At 41.3% G+C, this 24164-nt stretch overlaps 1 protein-coding gene across 2 annotated transcripts; it reads left to right on the top strand.

The window, feature by feature from the left end:
* The first annotated feature begins 730 nt into the window (after positions 1-730).
* On the top strand, positions 731-24117 carry LOC143342307 (uncharacterized). 2 transcript variants are annotated; one of them, XM_076766043.1, is made up of 5 exons: positions 731-1018; positions 8420-8629; positions 10090-10238; positions 16950-17166; positions 23099-24117. In XM_076766043.1, the coding sequence occupies exons 2-4, from the start codon at positions 8545-8547 to the stop codon at positions 17118-17120; spliced, it is 405 nt and encodes a 134-aa protein (XP_076622158.1). In that variant the 5' UTR covers positions 731-1018; positions 8420-8544; the 3' UTR covers positions 17121-17166; positions 23099-24117. The 2 variants fall into 2 exon arrangements, with proteins under 2 accessions (XP_076622158.1, XP_076622149.1); XM_076766034.1 differs by having other exon boundaries at positions 734-1018; positions 16950-24117.
* The last annotated feature ends 47 nt before the right edge of the window (positions 24118-24164 follow it).

Here is a 24164-nt window from a genome sequence, read left to right on the forward strand (position 1 = left end):
AAAAAATTATTTTTAGCTGCAGGGGTTAATTACAACCATTTTTGGTGAATAGACATACCTTCGAAATCCTGCGCAGTTTCGAGAAAAAAATTCCTTACCGCAAATATAACGTGTGGCCAGAGATCTGTGATTATATACCTCGTTTTTATCACTTCATATGTAGATATAGTCCAATTATCCAGCATATAAAAAGTTATTAACGAAGTCTCAATCAACAAATTGGTATTCTTGATTTTCGTTTTATTTCGGCCACCAGAATCTCCCATTAAAATTTCTCCCAGAGATGGTCGAACCAAACACTTATGCTGTAAAAAAATGTTGATCACTTCTCGTTTTACCATTTTACACGAGTTTCCCCCCTTAATTGCGCCACATTTCGTAAGATACGCTTCGTGCGTTCTATTTTTCCGATTGATCGATGCGTTCGACAATGCTTTGTTTTAGGAAATCGACTCGTGGTCGGTGCTGTTTAACATCGAATAAACTGGTTCTCCGTAAGAAAAAAGTGATCGAAAACGGTGAACTTGAGCAGACGATTCAAGGTCGTCGGTGGATGGGACCGCTCGAAACAACGACCGCTAAGTTCCCCGAAGACACGGTTTGTTTTGGAGTTGCAGGTGCATCGGTTGCACCGGTGCGTTGCGGCCGTCGGGGGTGGCTTTGACGCCGGTGCCGAGGAGAGGCGCAGAACGTGTTCGATCGACCCGCGAACGCGGCCCGTGGCCTCACACTGCGACAGAGTTCGCTTCAGTCAGTCGCTGTTTGACCACCGAGCGCGCCTGTAGTCGAGCCAAATCGCGGTCCACGTTTCCTCGCGACAACCCAGGCCCACCGATCACCGTTCTTCTCTTGGATCAAGATCGACAGGGCCTTTGTCGATCACTGTGTTCGTGTTCGCCCGGAAACGAGACCAGTCTTGCTTCAATTGCGCGCGAACAGTCTCTCTGCGAGTACGACCGCTGTGGAACACATGGACTCGGAGACACGAGGCACGGAGGAAGCGTGATGCACCTTACAGGTAATTTTTGCGTTTTTTTTTCGCCAAATTTATGGACACGTTTAACCTTGGAACGAGAAATTACCCAGCTGTTCGTAAAGAGCACGCGTGGGGGGGCACGAGTGAAATAAATCAGGATTTTCGACTCGTGGAATTCTTGAAAATTGTAACTTCGGTGGTCTAAACGAGTGAGCGTCCATTGATTATAGTATTATATTCGTCGATGGCATGCTCTTTGAGGTACGCGTTCGTTTATATTCAAATTGGAGCTCGAAACGGTTGTGGAACTTTTTTTATGAAGAAAGTTTTAGATTGAATAAAATTGAATAAATTTTGTCCACCTAGGATTTCTCGGAGGAAATATTAAATTTATCGAGTGCATGGAGATCTATAATTTTGTAAACATGCGACGTAGGAGCCAAACGACTTATACTGATACTATAATAATGATAATTCTTTATTAATCGGGTTGATTTCCCTTTATGTATATTTAAATCCCAGGAAAATTTAAAGAATTAATATAGAACTTTTCCTAAGCCAGTGACATTATTCGCGAAACTTATTTACGTATAAATTTAATACATTATTCAATTATCGCGTAAAATCTCGACGTACAAAGTTCGAATGTTAATGAATTAGCAAGGACCGTGTCAGGTTAATTTTTGTTTTGACAATTATTTTGTTTGACCAGTTAAGTTCGTTTGAATGTAGGCGTCGACGCGCGCGCGACAGATTCGAAACGTTAATTCAGTATATCTGCGACGAAAGTTGTGGGTGTAGGGTGGGTTGCCACATATAGTACTGTTGCTGTCGACAGCGCGTATGTTTTCGAGCGTCGAGTGGTAAAGGAACCGCGACCAGCGATACGTACAAAGCAACAAAACCTATTGAAAATTCAATCTGCTAACGAGGGAAATTTATTTTAGGAAAGTAATTAGTCGATCGCCGCTACGAGATAATTTTTCCATTAGTTTCAGGGTTAATTTTGTACGGGAATGATTATTTTTTCGATGGTCACGAACGGTTACATCTCTGTTTAAAAATAATAATGGGAAAAATATTTTAAAAAATACGAGACTTTACGTTTCTACCTTGCGAGGATTTCATTTTAATTGAAAAGTGTAATATAGACTTTGTAATTACGGTACACATACATCGTGAATTTGTTATAATGTCCTTCAACGTGGGTCAAACGAATAGGTCGAGGAATAAAATCTACGTTCGCCGTAATTGCTCTTGCCACTGAAAAAGGAGTTCTTAATTATTTCTTTTTCTTTCTTATATTTCGCTTCTTACGTAGTCTGCTAAAATATATTTCAGAAATGTATGGCGGGATACTTTTTTAACATTATTTATCCAACGTTGAGGAATCGTAGTAATTCTTAGTAATTCTTTTTTTATGAGTATTGTTTTCGTATTTCGAAAAAATGAATAGTTCGCGTGACATTTACAACAAAAGAATAAAAAAATTCTTCAGAAAATAGTTTTTGCGCCCCAATTGAAAGTTCGAACAATACTTTTATGAAAGAATCCATTTGTCTACAAGAAAACAATTGTATTCGTTAAGAAAAATAGTAGAAAGGCATCGATATTTTTTTTAAATGGAGTTAGAACGGAATTATTATACTAATAAGATTTTTGGCTCGTCGGACTTGATTAAGACCGCTGATTGACTTTGATTACTAAGTGGCAGCCACGATTCAGTGATATAGTCGAGCATAAGTCAGACACGGTTACCATTCGTAAGACGCTTACACAGAATCAAAATGTATGAATTATTCTACTCTTTTAATTATGATTCGATTGCTTTCACATGTGATCGTAACGATTAATGTCTGACTTTAATTCAATTCAAACGTTCTGCGATGTTAAAGATTTTCCACTCGGTGGCATATGCTTGCTCCACTTTTTCTTCGTTTTTATTGCGAAATTTTGCTATGCACGTACAATCACGTTCTCAAGTTGAGCTATAAATCTGGAAAACGTACCATATCCAACTAGACTTATTGACTTTCTGCCTCGACTACATTCTTGAGAGCGGTAAAACAGAAAGCATGCACTAACGAGACGATATAAAAACTCAAAGACAATGCAACGTGCTCGTTTATATACGAAACAATTTAATTGAACAGTAAAATTCTTTTGTTCTTTAATAATGAAATAATAAAATATGCAAAAGTCGAACATTTTCGATTAGAAAATTCACAAAACTCGCATTAAACAAACTAAATTTCCCGCACTTTTCGTGAACTTTCTTTGTTTGCGCAGCACTCGACTCGCGATGGAACGAACTATGTTACGAATATACTTTTTGGCAAATATTACAAGTTTTATAATCAACGCTCGCTTCTGCCTAATTATAATTAATCTCAGTATCGTTTATTCTGCATCGAATAGTTTGCTTTATCGCGAGGCAAGATTAAAAATATTGATAAATGTGAAAAATCTCGGAACAAACGCGCGAAATCTCACTACTATTCAATTATTCTCTGTGTTTGCAGAACACTCGATTCGCAAACGGTCCACGTATCAATTGTTCACGTTCCCTAATGCACTCTTTGCACCCTTTGTTTTCCGTCGAAGCGGTATTAAAAGTGACGTTTCCATACAAACAAGTATTTATTATTCCGATAGTGTTTCTGGACGACATTGTAACACTGTATTCGCATTTTAGATCGTTCGGAATGTCATTAAACAGACAATTTGATTAAGAAGTATCCATACGATTCGAAAGTTTCTTGTTAAACAGTAGAATCATCAGTGGGACGTGTTTCGAACTTTGCTCTTCGAAGCCAGCAATTACTGTAACGCGCCGACTTGTTAATGAAACAATAAATAATACACGGAATTAATTAATGACCGTGACATAGCTTGCTTTCGCGGGTTGATATCGAACGAGCCTCACCTTGATACTTGGAAAGTCGGGAATAATTAAATACGACTTATTAAAATTGTGAAACTTTCGAAATAACTTTCATATTTGGTTTATTTTAGAGCATTTGCATAACCAGTAATCTGTTTACAAAAGTTATTTGCGATTTTGATTAAAAATAACGTTCGAATTTATATCTCGGCTGTCAATGTTTATCTTTGAACCGTTATGTTTATATGGAGGGTTAATAGGATCGAGATGATGTACGTATGGATTATTCCATTGTACCGTCGTAACTAATGAAGATAATTAGGTGATTAGGTGGTTTGTTTCGAACAATTCGCTCTGTATTTGAAATTTCTCGCCATCGAAAGTGCAGAAACAATATTGCCCGGCCGTAGACGTGTTTGCCCCGCGAATGTGTGACGCGTAAATAATAGATATGGCAGCAATCACGCGAACCTACGTGCAACTCGACGTGGCATTAGGCTAACGTACAAACTGCAACCCTTGTAAGTTCAAAGGCTGGCCAGTTCGAGGCTCTGTTTGTACACACACACATATAGGCTGGGGCTCGTGCATGATCTCGCGAACGTGTACGCGTGTAATTCCATTTTTTAATCAGACGATGGATCAACGATCCCCAGCAATTTCAAGCGAGTTTCCGTCCCGTAGGGAATTTTAAAGCGTACTCGATGGCAGGCCATCGACTCTGCAAGGGCTATCGTGAACTGATTATTTAGTAATTACAAATATATTACGTACGAAAGAAGACAACAAACGATTGATCGAATCTTCGATACTTCGTGTTTAAAACTTAAGTAGAAAGAGGGATCGCGTCCTTCACTTTGTATCGAGGAAGTTTCTTTAAATAGAGCGTTACGAGCTGCTTTCTCTTTGCAAGATAAATTTAAAGCAACGTGAAATTTTGTAATATTAACCATTAGCAGAATGGCGTGCAAGTATTTAATTATTCAAAGTTTCTATCGCGAGATTGCGTGACCCTCTTCGGGAACGCTCAGACCCTGGCTTTTCCTGTGAAATTGCAGGAGTTTATTATTATAAGTGGACATACGAAGAAAATATTATGCGAAGGTCAACTATGAACGGTTTGCTACAAATGTAGGTAACAAACAAACTTTTCACTGTGGAGTATGAAAGATCGATCGCGTTTATCGCATTTGCGTATTTGCTTGATGTTTACTGGTTTGAAACGATTCAGTGTGTCTGATAGTTGATGTTATATGTATATTTCTTTATTTTCTTTTACAGTATTTGATTAACTTTATAGACGAGGATCCAAAGATATCGTTTTCCATCGATAATAATTGATCGTGATTTTCAGGACGTCAAACATCATGCGAATACGCAAGGTAGGACAAACACGATCGATGTTTCATATTCTGCAGCGGAAAAGCCGTTGTTACCTATTTCGTGTTGCGTTCAATAGTTGCTTATAACTTCGTAGAAAAGTGTTTATAGCTGACCTTCGTGTAATACTTTTCTCTCGTTTTCACTTGTAAAGTATACTTCCGCAGTTTGGTGAGAAAGCCTCGAAACACGCTGTACGAACCTTAAAAAATGTAAAATACTAAAACTCAATCTAAAAGAAACGATGACTATCAAACTTTCGTGTATCGATATAGAAAAATTCTCGTTGTTAGTCTTAGGGCAGAAGCTACGTAATATTTGTTTTATATGAATTATGAGACGGTATATTCTCAACTATTATCCTGTTCAGTATGTTTTACGCGACGTAAAAATAAATCGAGGTTGCTGATCGACCATTGCGCGGAAACGTCGATGTGCGAAGGCTTAAAATAACAATATCATCATTAGAATAGACTTTTTTTTTGTTAATGACGCAAAGAGACCTATACAATGAATATTCTCGTCGCTAATGAACTGAAAACATATTTGTTTTTAAAGACGACGTGCAGAGATACTTACATTTATCATAAATCTCATCATTGTTATTTGTAAGAGTTTTGTGTCAGAGTGCTTCCGTTGTTCAATGGTATTATCGTCGGTTTTACAAGAACTTTCTTCGAAACCAAACGATTCAACGTATTATGTAAACGTCGACGCAACTGCTGCGACTTCGATCAGTTGCATGTAGAAGAATCTGGTATTTACAAACGAGATTCAGAACACAGAAAAAGATTATATTTACTGGAACAAATTTTAACGCTTCTCAAAATCTTGTCTAATAATTTTTTAAGATAATGGTGTCAAACACGTGGTCGACAGAATCTTGAATTTTTATGTTCTGTTTTCTTTGCGTCTGTAGACCTTTTCAGTTGCTCGAGTTTGTATACTTGGGACGCAGATACAGCAAGAGTCGAATGAAATATGGATCGCATATTTCACGTAGCGCAGTAAATGCGTTAATGAATTCGCGAATACTTAAACGTATACCAACCATGTAACCTAACCCACACCTTCCAAAAGACCAATTAAATCTGAAAATCAGAGAATTTAATTGGAATTCGAGTCGGGAATTCTCCTGTTCTCATTACGGAAACTAAGTAAACGGTCGGTGCTTTTGTAAAAAGATTCGTCGAGAGACAGAAACGAATAAATTGTTAACTTTGGCGTACGACTATCGTCAAAAGCGTCGGCAGAATTGGTTCTCGAAATCCAGAATAAATATTCTCTTCTTCGCTAACGAGATTAATCGAGAGCAGCTTGATGTCTCTGTCGAAAACGGTCGTTAAATTAACATCGAGAAAAGAACGAAACTTTTTACAAAGGGCGTCTCCGTAGCCGCGAAAGTTAATCTCTCGTTCGCGTTTCAAAGTGTTTTACGGAATGTCGCGTGGCTGGATGTGCCCTAGCAAAGAACCAGAAAGAAACGAGAAGCGTCGAGCCTTCTCCAACGACTTTGATTCAACGAAAACGCGTCGTCGCGTTGCAGAATCACCAGCACGCTTATTTCCGCGTTCTCGTTGTCACGGAAACTGTTTTACTCTGCACGCAAAGAGGGGGGAAAACGATAAAAGAGACGGATTTTAAAGAAACACGCGGCTGGCTGCGATTAAACTTTCCTCGAATGATGAAACGAATATTCCGCGATATTGATACCTCGACAAATATCCACTGATGCAATGATAAATATTTATTACTCGTGCCTTCGTACTGCAATTCCACAACTAATAGTCACGCGTTCGCAGATGTTTTCACAGCAGTCGCGTGCTCGCGTCAGTTACGACACGTTTGCAAATGGCGTGCAGCGCTAAATAATTTAACAGGCAATCGTTGCGGCAGCACATCTCCGAGCGACTAGCAAGTAGACACCAACTAATATAATGGAATATTTAAACGCGAACTGAACGTCCAATATTAGATGTTTGAATTACTTTTAAACGCGGATGGTCCGGTTACGTCGAAAAGCTTTTCTTTCAACGGACAAACGCAGTAACGAGTAACACGGACGTAGTAAATGAAATTAGTTGTTTTAGAAGGAATGAAAACTTGTTCAGTATGCAACCTAATCGAACTCGATCCTTAACTTATAATTTACCTTAAACGTAATTTGAACGATAGGGTGCTATGCACAAGAAGAAGATGAAAGTTTAGTATTGTATTGTTATTATAAACAGTAGTTACGATTTGGTATACAAGAATAATTTGCACAGTAGCAGAGGTACAGCCAAAGGCTGTTTGCCAACCTTGCCACAATCTTATTACGCAAACGCAAACAATTAGTATAAGACAAGCAACATAGCGCAGTGAACACTGGCGACACGATTGTAAGCAGAGAATAGATTTAATAAACGCAAAGTTGGGAAATAAATTTCACCGAACTAATGGCTGCGAATTTTTAGACATTTGTTGCATCGGACTCTATACTTTTACGATTTATAAGCAAGGTAACCGAGAAAACTTTGGTGTATTTCTTTCTAAGGAGAAATACTGCCGACTCTCCGAGGGCCGATCGCGAATCAAAGTGCTTCGTTGATTTCACGCGAAATTTATTCTAACAAACGAGCTATCGAGTGGTAACAAGTTCGATATGCACTTGTAAAGTCGAACATTAAATCAATACCTTGGAAGAGTCGTTCAGTTGGAATAGAGTTGCACTCGAAGATGTCGATATTTCGTTTGTTGCTTGGAAGACTACTTGATACTGTAAACCTGGGATATTGGAACGAATATGCGATTAAAAATGGTTGTACAGAGGAAATGTAAATTTACATTGTTGGGAATACAGCCTGTTCGGACGATAAATGCGTGTAATCTTCTCTGGTTCTTCGGATAGATAGGACTTTCGATGTTTTACAGAGACGTTAGGCGAGAAAATGGGAATATCTCAATGAAATATCGTAACAATAACATAGTCGTGGCAAACGATATATTTACTTAGTTTTACATTGTAAGAACTTAGCCACGAAAGAACCCAGGCGATAATTGGAGTCATTTAGGGGCAATCAAACTGCCGGTTAAGGTCGCGCGCGACCATTATGCCACGTTAGGATCAATCAGTAGAGTCCCACGCGAAATTGATTCGACGATGAGGAAAACGTGTTATTCTGATTTCTGTCGAGCAGATAACATGCTTCTGGCTGCAGTGCGTGGACGGAGGTTGCTGGAATAGTCGGTGCTCGTCGATTCCCAGCGGTACAGCTGCGAATCACTCGGCAGCTTCGTCCTTTCGCAACGACAATCGAGGACCATGAAGAGATCTTCGAGTCTCCACTCGAGGATCCTCGCCTGGATTTTCTGCCTGTTCGCCGTTCTCATGTTTCCCTCGAGGACAAGTGAGTAGAACTATGCGATCGATCAGACGCGAAATTGCCAAGAATTCCCGATACGCCATCGGCCCACATTTATCGAAACAAACCGTACATTATGATCTCTGACTCGTATAAACGACTTGTGCCCCGATCTAACTATATTTATTGATTTTTACTTTTTTCAAATAATTATAATTGTATTGTGTCTATATTTTTTGATAGTTTATATTACACATATATTAAGACTCGCAGAGATCATCTGTTAAACGTTTTGTTAGAGAATTTCATTTATGAAATGTTTATCTTTTAATTTATTAATCAGCGCGTGGGTCGTCAATTTCATTGAGAGATTGGAAAGTGATAAAACAATACGTGCCTCGTTTTTCATTGACCAATGGGCACTCATCAATTGTTAGTTTTCAGTGACGTACGCGCGTGTACATAAACTGTAAATCCAATCTACTTCGATTGGAACAGTCGATTGCCTCGTCGATTGATCGATTTACCCGGCTGACTTTCTGCCGGATATATCGAACAATATCGACGTTGCACATGGCCAGGGAACGTTATCACGAGGATTGTTGTTCGCAGTAATTATTTATTAACCTTTCGAGAGACTGGAATCGTTCTCGATGTAGTTTGAATCATTAATTGTTGGGTAGACACGAAGAAGAACATTATGTTTTTCAGTTTATTATTCATTCGTATTGGGGGAGTAGTATTCAATCTTGAACGGTGAAGAGACATTTATACGCGCGTTAATTATTCTGACGTCTTTTGTCCTAGTCAAAAATAAGAGTAGGTCTTCGACTAAATATTTCCGTTCCTTGGAAGATGACGATATCAATTGGACATTGACATAGATTTACGAATTACGTGTCGCAGTGGGGTTTCGCCTGTTCTTTCCAAGGAATTAAATATTGATAGAGAAGAATAATGGCGGTGAAATGTTTACGCGAAATTCGGAATGTCGGAGGGTGAAATTTAAAAAATTCCAGACCTTCTTGCGCGCATGAAAAAAATTTTACAGAAAATAGCCTCTGACACGGAAACACACCGTGGCCTGGCCAGTATCCTCCTACCATTCTGGACTTCACCGTAACTCCGTAATCTAATTTATTCGTAATTTTTTTAAAAATAAAACTCACGAACTCACGTATCGTGTTGTACGAATACTACCACGGTAACGGAATAAGTTTTTTCGTAATGAAGTTAAGAAAACAATGGACTCGACCAGTAGGAAAAATTCCGGAATTTTGGCGTTACTTACAACTTTTCTTCAACTATTATTTTTTTGTTCTTCGCGGGGTTTACGGTACAGTCGACCTCGACTGTTGACGAACACGGGATATATTTGGAAGACTAGTTGAACTTAGAACCGCAACCGTGTAACTGCAATGCAGAGGACACGAATAAAAGTTCGCCTTTGCGAGTGCACCGCGGACGATCGTATTACAGTGGTATTCAGGGGGAAATCGTTTCAGGCGCCTTGGAGGAGAACTGCACGGACTTCCAGGGTGGCATCGTTAGGCACGGTCTCCTCTATGTGCCAGGACCTGCGGTTTGCAGTCTCTGCGTCTGCTATCATTCGGAGCCAATGTGGTGTCAAGCCATCTACTGTTCGCCACCCTATGTAAGTATAACCATTCGAGTCAATGTTAGTTCCCACCCACTCTGAACAGTTCTTTCGAAATGTTTTTACCAGCCACCAGCGAGATTTCAAAGAATTTTTGCGTGCCACGTTTCCGGAAGGACCTTCAAATTCCCTTCGAGAGAACATATTTCGATCCTTTAGGAGGCGACGTAGGTACGAGGTTCAAGGACTCGATTATTTCTTTATAAAACGTGCAGAATATCCCGTGAAAGTTTCGAAAATTAAAACTTCAAACATGCTTTGTTAGGGTAAAAGAACCTTTACGGTGAAAAAATTACGTTCGCTTAAAATCGAGCTAGTTAAAAAAGACAAAGCTTTTTATAATCGTTCGCGGACTTTCAATTTGCGAAGCAGGACAAATTGAAAATTTTCAGAATACAAAAATCGATTCTTTTGGATAGAAGTTCGCTCTTTGTTCAAGTATAAAAAAAAAAATTGACGAAGATAAAAGTATTATCCTGGTTCCGGCTACGGGCACGCTATAAAGGAAAGTTCGCTCAAAAGATGACGTCAATTGGACTATTAATGTCTGAGTTACCCCTCCTATCCTTCTGAAAAATGTAGTTTCGAGAAAAACGCGTTTAAAGTTCGACTGATGTCGGACTGATGCCTTGTTTTATAAACTATCTATTTGATTAAAACCGTTTGAAGTTTTTTCAAGCATCGGTGCATATTTATAGGGTTAACGACGTGGTTCCAGTTCCTTGAACTCTCTATAAGGATGTCTTCGTTTCTGCTGAGATCTGTTCACGGAAATATTTTATTATAATTGGAGTGGCGAAGTTATTAAGGAGATCGATGTACACCTATAACCAGAACTGGGTTAACCATTTTATTATTTACCTTTGCCTTTATACTCCATTCAGTCGCTGGTATCTCGAGTGTCAACCGCGTTCTTCAAACCCTAAGCTCCGGCAATCTTTCGAATACAAGGTATTTCGCGTTCCGAATCGAGTCAATCGATTTCAATATATCATGAAATCTCTTCTACATTATCGTATTACATATCTGTGAAATCGATTCTATTCCTTTCCTGACTGTTATTAACTGGCGACCAATTAAATTCGACGACGATCGAAACCAAATACGCCGGAACGAGATATTTAGACGCGGGGACCTGAATTTTTCCCATTTCTCGCGTTTCTTCGCCTCTCTTCGCTTATTATTCGTCGAAATACGGACTAATGAACGGGGCTGCATATGGGTCGGCGCGAAAAACGTACGAAAGAGAGAAATGTTATTCGAAGCGTGACGAAATCACGCCGCATCGAAGCGCGCGGAATCGATTACGCGACACGGATGCGACCGGTGTAAATGATTTTAATGAGCTCGCTTTCGCGGATGAGAATTCCCGGATCCTCGACGCCCTCGGTTTCCGGCCGTGCGGGCTCGTTGAATCGTCGCAAAAATATCTGCGAATTAACGGGTCAATTACTCGCCACTCGTGCGGACTAAAGGGGACGAGAACGTCTTGCCCTCGAAAGCTCGACGTTTCTGAGCTCACGGCCCATGAAATTGCCGGATAATTTAATTAAATCGCGAATTAGAGAGTCCACTCGACCCATCGTGTCTCCGCTGTCAATCGCGCTGTTTTCTTTTCGCGCGGGCTGCGACAAATAATTTTTATCTGGCTTCCCGTTCACCGACGCGTCGTGAAAAGCTATAATTAATTTTTGGGGCGAAACCCTAATAAACCGTCCCAATGGCGTGACTCCGCGTACCATTTCGAGGGAGATTCTCATTAATCAAAACGCCATTTCGCGTTCTCATTTGCATTTCCCGAAGGAACTCCGCGGTCGTGTTCCTTTCACGCGTCGTTTATTAAAAATTATCTCCCGATCGCGGCGAACGTTTGTCAGTAACAAAGCGTCCGGACGTTTTCGTGCCACGTGCGAGTTTCTGCCGCCGATCGCATAATTACTCGAAACGTCGCTGTATCCGGCTGCAAAAATGGAAACGACGTTTTCACCGTGGAAATTCGTCCGGTTCTCTGTGTAACTTTAAATCTCAGCAATCTCGCGAACGTCACGCACAGAATATCCGCGGTATAACGCGCTTTTTCAAACCCGTCTCGCGTACCTTTTTTTTATCCACTCCCCTCCGCCCCCTCCGCAACGTTCGGTCGATTTCTGTTTTAAATGCGTTTTAAACGCAAACTTGTTCCTGCCACTCCTGGACATGAAAGGTTTTCAGATGCTTGAGACTGAAAACGGATAAATGAAGTTCAAAGCTCGCGACGATGGAAAGTCGAGAGTTTTGATTTGACGGAAAACGTTAATTGGAAAACGCGAAACTTTCCGATCGGTTTTCGCGAATATTTAATTGAAAGCGATTGGAGAGTCGCGACCCGGACGTTTTGGCCTCGAGTTTTTAGTATTGTCAAAGACAAAGTTATATTGAAATTTTTTACGTTACGCCCTGTAAAGAATTCGCGGAATAACAAAAAATTTCTTTGAATTTACGTCTGTAAATCTTTAACTTGTAAATTATTTCTTTCTCTGCTTTACGTCAACTTTTATGGGTAACTGTGTTTATATATTGTACTATCAAACTTCTTACTATTTAGTTTTCATAAGATAGAATCAGCAATTATTCTCACAATATAAATTTCCTCTGCAGAATTGAGAACAGGAAATAAAATCTCGATGAACGTAAATGTTTTCTCTTCAAATATTTGCCGGTGAATGTTGCAATGTTTGCTGCGACAATAAAAAGAAGATGTCGTTTAATTTTGTAAACTTGCTCGCGAATTCGAACGGTGCGATTTTAAATAACCGTCGGGACTAAGATTATTTCCGGTCGGGGACCGATGGAAGGTGCTTCCGTGACTAAAGGGATTCACCGTTTCCGTAAACAGAAAACTAACTTATTTACGAATTGCCGTAACGCGATTACCGAGGCTGGTAACACGGTAATCGCTTTATTAAATTTTCACTTGCCGTGACATCGTCGAGCCCCTAACGAGATCTTTTTCCTAGCGAGACTCCGACGCCTCCCGTAACTATTGCGACTTCAAATCCACAGAGTGGCCAGTGAAGACTTTAACGACAGAAAGTATTGCTCGACAGTGTCTCCAGCCACAGAATGGCGGACATATCGTTGGTAATTTGTAGAAAGGGTGTAAATAAAATGAGATAAAACAGCTAACTGTTTCGAGCAGAGTATAAAGTTCGTTTCGAAGCGAACTTGCGTTCAGCAAAGGTCGAAACAGAGTAACGTAATATCGAAACGAGAGACTGTAATAGAAATTTCTAGTCCTAATGGACTGCATCTCTCACGGGTTTCTTGTTTCTGAGCTTAATCAATGTAATCCGATTTTCAATAGGAAGATTACACGTGTATCGAGAGATTATGCAAACGTCGCTGGACACTGTTAGTAACGGAATTGATCCAATGGAATATTCATTACAAAATATCGATACGTATGAATTCCAGAGCATTGCGTTTAAATGTCAAACTGATATTGAAATTACGAAGCTACACACAGCTACCCTTAAAACTCAAGCATCAAGTTCCACAATTTTCTATCCTTTAAATTTCGGAAATATTTATTGCACGCAACATCGTCGCTTATTTTATTTCTGACAGCAATTACGAACGGATGTCAAACGCGATTTAATCGACGCACATCGATATACCAGTTGCGTGTCACGATAAGTCTCGAACCGTTCGTAATTGTTTCATTTAACGGTTCCATAGGAGGGAATGTATTCGTGACGTAAATGGTGACGTCAATAGTATCTAAACACATTTCAGTCTCATCGGTGCTCGTCGTTTTTAAACAATTGGTAGGGATAAACGTCAGCGCCGGTATGTTTGGACCGTGAATTCAATTTGAGACGCAATTCCCGTGTTTGCGTGGAAAAGGGTGCAAGATCGATATGGAGCACACAGTGTCACAGCTAACGGCGTATTACACCTAAACACGTGATTTCGTTTCGCGTGAAAAGCAATTCTTTCAAATTAATCGTGGACAGTCCGATGTCAAATTACTTTGACATTTAGTACGTACAAAGTCCTTTGCCATTGACACGTTTCGCGATACGTTTTAACGAATGTCAGGCGGATTTTATCAAAATTCCTCTGCACAGTCGGTTAATTCGACAAAACGTACACCCGTGACGTCGAGTCATTGAAAATATGTATGACACTGATTTCTTTCTCTTCGATATGAATATTCATGAGGATATATGGACGCCGAGCTTCAAAAGGCAAAACGTTGAATAATCATACTTTAACGTGGGCGTTCGGATCACGCGCGAATGAGTCGCGTGCGTAAATATTTTTAACCTTTTCGTAAACGAAAATTGAAATTCTCGTACAAGAAGCATTTCTACTTGTTGCTTAGCAATTTCAACCGATTCGTTTTTATTTCATAGTTTCGTCGCGACATGAACAAACGAGAGATATCTCCGTATAAAGCTGAAAATGGCGGAGTAGGGTTCGCTATCTGGGCTGGGTGCGATCGTTTAACTTCCGCCTGAACGCCTCCGAATCACGTAGTACGCGTGTTGTTCCAGTTGCACGATATCCAGGCCAGCAGCCCCCCAGCATGCGACGAGTTTTATGGTAATCTCGCGCAATTACAATATCTTTCTACCGTTTACAAGAAACGACGAAACTGGCAGTTGCGTGCCCGTCGACGCAGAGCCCGCGATACCTGCACGATACGCTTTGGCTCGGCCGATTTCGTCGAGCAGTTCCTTGCGTCTTCGTGCCAGTTTCCACGAAAATAGAACGCGATATTGCGGTGCCTCGCGCACCCGTCATCGTAAATTCCCATCGTTCGCGTAACCCTTTCGCTACACTTTTAAATTCTCGATTATCGCCGTGGCTGTCAGTCTTTTTCCACCGTGGTTTTTATTACACGGCTCGCTTCGAAATAGATAGGATAAAACACGACGCACGAACCGTGTTTCAGTTCGATGAAACTTTCTGGTTTCGTGTTTGTTCGATTTCTTTTTGTTCGTAATTTGAGAGGGACGTTATATTTATTTTTAATTTTAAACGTCTGTCAGATGCCAGGCAATGTGTCTATTGTGCCTGACGGACAATAGGGCTCTTTCTGAAACTTTCTGGCAGCGAAGAATATCCCTCGACAGCCCACCCCTATTTGCATTTCTTTTCCGCGCCCTATACATACTCCATCGCTTCGATTGCGATTAATTTCGCGCAGTTGTCGACGATTAAATGCACAATAAGATACGAGGCCACTGCGGATGAATTGTGCGGACTGCAGCAACGGCGGCAGCGTCGAGCCTTTTTTGGGGCGGGAAACAGGTACATAGAACGGCCTGATATGTTTCGAACATTTTTATTTCTTCTTGTCCGTACGGACAATCCCGCCACTCGGTATCCAGAGATCCCTCCGAGTTCAGAGTTAGCTTAAAGCGAAGTGCAGGCTTCGAGCCAAGTATCCATAGGTGTTGACAACGATGTGTGGGTGCGTGTGCGCCCATGTGTTGCCACTCGAGTTTTCTCTTGAATACCCAACGACCTGAAAATGTTATTCTCTTGAATGCACATCACGACATCGATATCTCGCCTTCGCGATAATATACTGAGAAGATGAATGACGTGTGCACCGATGCGATTGATTATGCTGGATGCTCGCATAATGCCTTTGGAACATTTGGGAATACGCCCCGAGACTCGTAACCAACAATGGCTGACGGATGAACACCGCGAGTAGCAGTGTTTATTAGCTCGCGAGTGGATCTTTTTCTTGACGAATTTTACAGCGTGACCCGTTTAGAATACTCGTCTTACGTACGACCTCTGAAACAAGGGTCTCGTGAACGCGAACTTCCCTCGCAGGTCTTTCGATATTATTCCATCCGATGCACAAAGGGAATTGATCGTTTCATGTTTAACCACCGTTGGAAGCGGCGTGTCAAACCCAGGAACGTCCGTAACGATTCATAGCCGACTAATTAATTCCGCAAAAGCTGCGCCGAATCCATTAGAAATCGCTAAAATCAATTTCACGTTCGCAATGTCACTTTTAATTTTCTCTCGCAATACCGAAGAAGACACTAACGAGTAAAAATGTTGTAAAATGATTCTCGAATTTAACTTTAGCTTTTCGAATTAGCTCTTCGTTTGCTTCGAAAGGCAAAATTGCAAGTGAAAATATATTTTTGAACGTACGTAAACGTGGAACTGGGTTAGTAGAAAACTGGCAATGCTTAAAGAGCATCGATACGAGTGGTCATAAATTTTACGCGTTCGAAAGAATTTCGCAAAAAAATAATCAGGCGATCCGGTACCGATCGTTTTTTAATCGAGCTCAATTCGAACGTTATAGCGCCAACTTGAGAGAATTCTCGCATCAGAAAAAAATATATTCGCGTCGACGATATCGGAATTTCTTGACATTCACGCTTCCTTCCCTATCGGATTCTCGATTCGGCCGCGATGCAATTTAAAATACTTCCAACGGGATGGAGCACCGTCTGTTCGTAACGCTAGATATTTAAATGAAATTTTCTCGATAAACGATGCATTCCGCGCGATTTCGTTATTGTTGATTTTTCGTCTATGGAAATTTCGACGTTCTCCGGAGCGAAAGGGTTAAAGACTGGAAAATTACGTCTTGTTTCGTCCGTTCCCTATTATCGTGGCCTGGATTTCCGTGAGCGGAAGCATCGTTGCGTGGCGATTGACCGACCAATCGATCTTATGCTGCAGAAATGCGAGAGGTTTCGAGTCGGCGAGCGTTGCTGCGAGTTCGAGTGTCTGGACGACTCGGACGCGGATTGGACCGGGCCGAATCTGATCATCGCCGCTGGATCCTCGAGGATCCAGGAGTACGGGACGGTTTGGCTGCTCGGCGTGATCGCCCTGCTGAAGGCGCTCTAGTTTCGACGGCGACGACGGTGAACACGGCCATCAGGAGTAAGGAAAGGTACGGTTCAGCCAGAGATGGGCAGAATTTCGTTCGAAAAACAAACGACGAATAGAAATTTCGATTGAACGATAATTTATATAATTACAATCGTAATTTTTACCGGGACAAACAACGGGTAAAATGTTCATCTTTTGTACGTGCGGTGTACTGTGATATAAGCTTCTTAGAGCAAATGCAAATGGCACGCGAAGCTTATTTAAAATACATCGACGTCTGATTAAGAAAGTTCACCCACCTTTCTTGTTGTTTGTTATTCGGAATTTTGCGTCTGGATGAGAGTTTTGCCCGTCTCTGGGGGGTATAGCGTGCTGGGGATGAAACGCCGCGTTTAGTCTATCGATTACGATCGAGGAAGAACGCGACAATTTTATCAAGGTTTTTGTTTATTAGATTCTTCGTGATTCCTTTCGTAGTTGGTTGATTTATTTTTTTGAGTAACCGTTTCCAACGAACTTTGTTCGCGAAGGGACCCAGTTATTTAAGTCGCGACGAGGTTTCGCCCGGAGAATGTCGTCTGCCTTCCTCGACGAAGTCCCGGTTAACAACGTTATCCTCGTGAACGAGGCGTTTCATAGCCGGCGGGCGTCGAGAGTGTGTAATTAGCCCTCGGAGGGCGGCCACGAGCAGAGTTGCGTTTCAGAAAGTTTTATTTTTTCATTTGAGCGATATAATAAAGTTGTGATAAACGTCGCGAGACGTAACGCATGGAAACGATTGTTCGTCGACGACGAACGTTGCCAGTGATGGGACTGATGCGAAATTTGTCAACGATCGTTCGACGAAGTACTCCTAAGCGTGTTAATGGATCGAAGGGTTAAAGCGTTTGGTATCGACGCGTAACATCGATACGCGCCGGATATATTGCTAGGTGGTGCCAGTACCTTGACGACAGAGGAGCTATCGATAATCGATACTCTAGTAAACAGAATCAAATGTTCTAAGTATGGTCGAAGCTAGTTTTGACCTATTTTTTTCATCGCTCGAGATTAAAGTCCTTCCAGTGTGTAGTTCTCTCTTCGGTATTTTTATATATTCGTAAGTATGTTTATTCGAATCGTCCGTCGTTAACCTTAGAATATGGTAAGGTGTCTATGTTTTACGAAAGTGTTAAGATGACAGTGATTTTCGAACAGAATTTAAAAAAAAAATAAAAGTCAACTGTTATTTTAAGTCTCGATCAGCACGAATTATAATTTTTAATATAAATAAAAGTTGAATTTGGCTATGATCGAGAAGTATCGTTCCCATCACTAGGCAGAGCTTCGTCGAGTAGCGATATCCTTCCGTCGAAAGGCTCGTTCGAGGCGGTTCTGGTCGAATCTCGATCGAGATCATCGGATGGAAAGGCCGGGGTTCGTCGAGCACCGAGTTTGACGCTTTAACAGTCAGCCACTTTTAAAGTTCAGCTCCGCTATCCACGGTTGGGTGATTATCAACCCTTTTAAGATCCCTTTTTAAATACTTTCGTTCGACGAGCAACGTTTATGCAAGAAGCTTAACACATTGACTCCTACGTCACCCACACATGGATAACAGGACTAAAAGACTCAAAAAAAAGAAACAAATCTCAAGACGAGACGTTGCAGAAAATAAATCTGTATAAAATTGACGAATTTCTATGTGGTTTCGAAAGTTGTACTCGTGAAACTATACTTCGTCCAACGAGACGAGGTATTATATCGCACATGTGTATAACGTGAATTTGTTTGCTAACCCTTCTCGTTGGACGGAACACACGAAATCTTTTTCCTTCGACCGTCTCGATTCCGATTCGACGATCGTGCACGCGAGATTTACTATTAGTTTGCGGCGACAACGAGTAGAAATTTGGTCCTCGACGCTCGATATAGTTCACAGCGTCGAGTATAACTTTCGCGATGGCGAGAACGAAGATGGACGTGTCCCGTTGGACAGTAACGAGACGATCCTCGTTTAATCCGAGCAGATGAGACGCTTTAATCTCCGAAACGTGACCGCAAGATCGCGACGATCGAACGTCACTTTGTATTTTTATCATTTACGTTAGAAACGCGATGGTCGAACAATGTCGCAGGCCTAATTCCGTAACAATGTACATTACTATCCTCATTTTTAAAATTGTTTCGATACCTTTGCACCTCGGAACACTTGTCGATCCATTCTCGTGGCTTTAGTTGCGATTTGAGTGCCGCGTAAGCAAATTAAACGTCATTCTCTGTAACTATAATTATGTCGCAGGTACGCGGTTAATAGCTCCCTGGTACGGTTTCATTTACCCTATCCTGAAATTATTCGTGTCACGCAATTAACCGAGCTCCACCCAGGGCAGTGGTTCTCAGTCCACGACACTTACGATTATCGATCACAAAATAAGTCGAAAGTTTACTTTTTTTTAAAAAGAAAGGAATAAAGATATTCAAAAATACGATCAAAATGAAATATATCCCGAATTTTCTGTATAGTTTTATTTCTTTGTTTCTGCTTTGAATTCGTCGATCGACTGAGGGTCGCTGCTGCTTGATAAGATTTCTAAACAAATTCATTTCTACTCGATCGTTCTCTATCCGATATCCAGCGTTCTTTTTCAAAGAGTAGGAGTCGGATGAAGATTGATTTCGCTGTAAGAAAGCGTCGCGAGAAGTCTAAATCCAAAGCCACGTTCGCAATTGCGCGGAACACGCTCTAAGCGTCTCGTTTCTCGAAGTTTGGTCGCAAGTACGCGAGATTTCTCGAAGTTCGCGGCAACTGGACGCATTGCTCGACGGAGGAACTCGTTCAGCAGTTGAAGACGACGGAATTTGGGATCGTTTAATTAATTCCGATCAATCCATCCATTCGTTCGACGGCCTACGTGTTTCCGATGGCCGAACATAGCATTCCCGAAGGGTGGAGAACGCGACGGAAGGGAAGGCAATCGCGATACCAGGGCTACGAGAACTCTTTCAAACGATAACAATAAACCTGTAGGACCCACAACGTCGATACAAAAGGAGACGTATGTAGATAATACTAAGCGTTTAAACGTACCTTGGCGAACCGAGCCTCGAAGATTGATCGAAGGAACGGACTTAATCCTTTGAGAGTAGGGGTCGTAAACGCGTTTTTTGTCGCCTCGCTCGAAGTATGTGCGTGGGACGCAGGGAATCCTGAGATAACAATTGAAAAAATACGGAAATTGTATTTTCTGCCCGACGAAGTTACGCTTTGGGTCTATTTCGAAAAACTCAGCTTTAAAGGGATTAAGTCTCGCGGAGGGGACGTATAAACGAAGATGGCATGTGTCCATATTTAATCGGGCGCAGCTGTGCACTCGTCCATCCTTATCGAGAGAAGATATCGACGAAGTATAGGCACATGCTCGACTAAGTCTAGCGATTATCCATTGAATATATGTATAACATAGAGTTTTAAGTACAGAGAGGGTTGCAGCGGACTCAATTTTAATAATATTGTTACGTACGAGTTAAGTACCGCGTTAACGAATCTTTCCTTTCCGCGTTATCGGTGTCATTATCGATGCTAATCACGGGAGGGGGCGATTTCTCGATGACGCACGAAGATTTTCCGCGAACGTAGAGTGCAGTCTTACTTTGCAGTAATTCATCGCGAGCTTCTTTTCAGCAACTATTCGGCTTCATTCGCGTTAATGGTCGGCGCAATTATGGCCAATCGCGGCGTGGACGACGATCTACGTCGGTTCTAAACCAGAACGTTGAATAATATTTAGCGACTGGATTGCTAATACAGGTCAAATTACGTATCGTGGACTCGATGCATCCTTAAAATCCGGTTACGAGGCGTCAAACGCCGTGCATGATTTTTAAGCGCGACGTTTGATACACGCTATTGAATATCAGAGTTAGCGAAACTATTTTCAACTGTCAGAATTTCGTTGAAACGAATTTTTCTGCTAGTCTGACGTTCAACATTATATATCTTGGAGATTCGGCCACGATACGCAAAACTTTATTCAAGGACCGAGAATACTGATCTCCGCTGACCCACTTTAAGACGACGAAGTTTGTCAGTTAATGTTTTAACGAACTGCAACTAAACAGACCTCTATTTATGTCATATCGGTTTAATCATACGGGAGCTTTATTATTTACGCACACAGCTCGCCGATTGTATTAGAGCGGTCCAGTGGCAATTACGCGACGAGTATTATTCGATTATTATCGTAAACGGGACTAATACGAATGATTGATGAAATTATTACTCGCCGCGTAATAATTTAAACCACTAACGAAAATGGAGTTTCGTTGTTTCGCGGCGTCGTCGTTCGCCGAAATATGTTAAGACCGCGGTTACAGTAATTATGTCGCGTTATTCATACTTACGTTTCTTTCGCGACGGGCGTAATTTTAATTGCTCTAAAAGGTCCGGGAAGTCGTTAAAATCCGAGTTTCGTCGACGAAATTAAAATATTAAATTGTGTATGAAACCGGTGGGAGGGGGGAAAAAAGAAGTCTTCGCGTTCCTGTTTTATTCATGTGTGCATGCATAATTCGAATTCGCCTGGTTCGCGGGAGCTGAATTTTTTAGCCGTAGGAATGAACATCGCCTCTGACTCTATCGACCGGACAACGAATTTCCTTTGCGAACGATGAATCGTTCGAGGCTGCGCTAACGCGGGAATAACTGGTTTCCTTGAATCGTTAAATTTTCATTTCTGCCGCGATGCACGTACCGACGATCTAACTTGCAGAGGAGACAGCGAAAGGGGAGCTTTTTTAATAATTTTTCTCGAATCATCACGATAACATCGAAATTACAAAGTCTCGGAGACATTTTGAAATAACAGTATATTTTTAAACTGTTATTCGTTATTTCGAGCCGCGTGGGTAGCGAGAAATGGACGAAAGATGAAGTAAACTTCGCGGTACACTCGTCTACCACTCAATTCGACTTTTTGCTCGGCAAAGATTTTGTCGTTTTCACGCCCACGCTCGTCGAGCACCCTTCTTTGCTCGGTGCGCAGCAATTTTAATTCGTCCATGCTTCGCGGGAAAATAAAAGAGCAAGGCCGTAGGCAGGTGTCGCGGGACTCAATGTTTCGGCACTCACGGCCCCTGAGTTTATTCCATTTCCCTGTACACGTTCCCACGCGAACTGATAAACTTCAAACGAATTTTACTCGTTGCAATTAGACGTAAAAAGGGACGTTTAATTAAACAAACTGCGATCGGCGATAAAAACGAAAGAACGCGACTAAACGCGATCGAGAACGAGAAGAATTCATCGTCTGTGCGTGTGGTTCGACGTTACGTTAAGTACTTCCTAAAAATTTCTACGACGAATTAATTTTATTCCATTCCTGTGCCCATACACATAGACTCCTGGAGCATATTTATCTCGTATACGATCTGTATGTCTCGATGTGTATTAGAGTTTCTTTCAGAAACAGTAAGATTTTAACGATACGACTTCACCAGCGACACTTTCATACGATGTATAGTATCGAAACGTTTTGATTGTTAGGGTTGTTAAGTCAGACTTTCGAGGTCTTTGCAAACGACGAGCGTTTGCTCTGATTTACGCTAACTGGTATTTTAATTCCTGGCAGATTTTTACAATTGGTTTTCGTTTCGTCTAGACGGTGCGATAATATCGGTACACTGTTAGAAAGTTTAAAAACTATCGGAGTAATTGGTGTTAATTTAAGATCCTCTGCTCCTCGTACAGGGTATTAATTAATCATCCACTACGAAGACGCGTCCAAATCCAGTCCGAGCTTAAATCCCAACGTGAATTATGCTGCGACAATAGTCCATCTTTATCCTTTCGCTTACGATTTATGGAAAGTGAGCATCCGTTGTAGGGGAAAAGGGAGACAAATGGCGAAAAGAAACGTCCTCGAAAGCAGTATACGCGATCGTCGATGCTCTGGGGCATCGTTTCAATTTTTAAACGACAATTTAATTTAGCGATTTCGTCGATTTTTTTTTAGAAACGCGATGCCTCGATGGAATCGACGATCACGTGTGCCAAAATTGAGAGAGTTTTCCACGTGGCAGTAGGCACGTTCCGCATTCATTAGGTATTTATAAAGGGCTGTCGATTCAACGGATGGTCGAGGTAAATTTAAATTGTAAATAGACGCATTGCAGATTTAAAGTAAAAGCAACGATAAGGGAGTAGGTTATGGCGGGTCGGCTTTTAAAGAAAATAAACGAAGGCTTCGCGCGAGCGCGAGGTCGCCCAGAGTATTTATTTTTTATTTAAAAATGTAAAGTAAGGCGAGCCGTTCGTGCTCGATATTTAAGCTCGTTTTCGATTAAGATATCGTACCCGTAATTTGTAAGAAGTTCAAAGAGTCACGCGGTCCGCGATTAGTCCGGGATCGAAGCTGTTAGGGAAGCGTTAAATTCCGGGCCGCTTGACTTTTAGGGCGCACTATGTCGTTCGGGGACGTTCGTTACTCGAATCGATTGCTTCTGTTTTCGCGAGGAGTTTTCTGGCAACGATACGTAACGCGTGCAACAAAGAACGGCGGACGGAGGCACCGAAAGAAGCCGTAATTTCGCGGAGTCTGATAGGAAAGGCTTTTGGCGTCGACGCGACGGTCCGGGTCATTTTTAACCCTAATTCGTCGATGGAACCATTAACTGGATGGTTTGTGTTTCTCTTGCCTTTCTCGAGCAGCCGTGGCGTTTCCGTGTTTAGAGCGCCGTCGCATTTTTGCTCTTTGACTTTTCCGTCGAGAACACTGTGTATTAATCGTGATTAATCGACCAATTTCTCTAAGCTTGTACTTTAAATTAACGTTTACATGTAAAGAGAATTATATTAATCTACTTCAATGTAAACATTTAGACGATAGATTTAATATTGCTATGATACGTAACTACCTTTAATTGTGATTACATCGTTTTATCATCGAGGGGCCTTTTATGTATGAGTAATCATTCCGAACCCATTAAATATTATAATAATTCATTCGATCGATATTAAAGATACTGAAAACGACGCGGGTTGGTGTCTTTCATCGTGTTCTTGGGGCAGGGTTCTGGTGT

The sequence above is a fragment of the Colletes latitarsis genome, chromosome 1 (genome assembly GCF_051014445.1).
Source record: "Colletes latitarsis isolate SP2378_abdomen chromosome 1, iyColLati1, whole genome shotgun sequence".
Lineage (NCBI taxonomy): Eukaryota > Metazoa > Arthropoda > Insecta > Hymenoptera > Colletidae > Colletes > Colletes latitarsis.

Excerpts from the sequence above, each read along its gene's own strand:
- LOC143342307 (XM_076766043.1), top strand. The coding sequence starts at position 8,545 with ATGAAGAGATCTTCGAGTCTCCACTCGAGGATCCTCGCCTGGATTTTC. Across the intron at positions 8,630-10,089 it reads CATGTTTCCCTCGAGGACAA|GCGCCTTGGAGGAGAACTGC; the intron begins GTGAGTAGAACT and ends AAATCGTTTCAG. Across the intron at positions 10,239-16,949 it reads TCTACTGTTCGCCACCCTAT|AAATGCGAGAGGTTTCGAGT; the intron begins GTAAGTATAACC and ends CTTATGCTGCAG.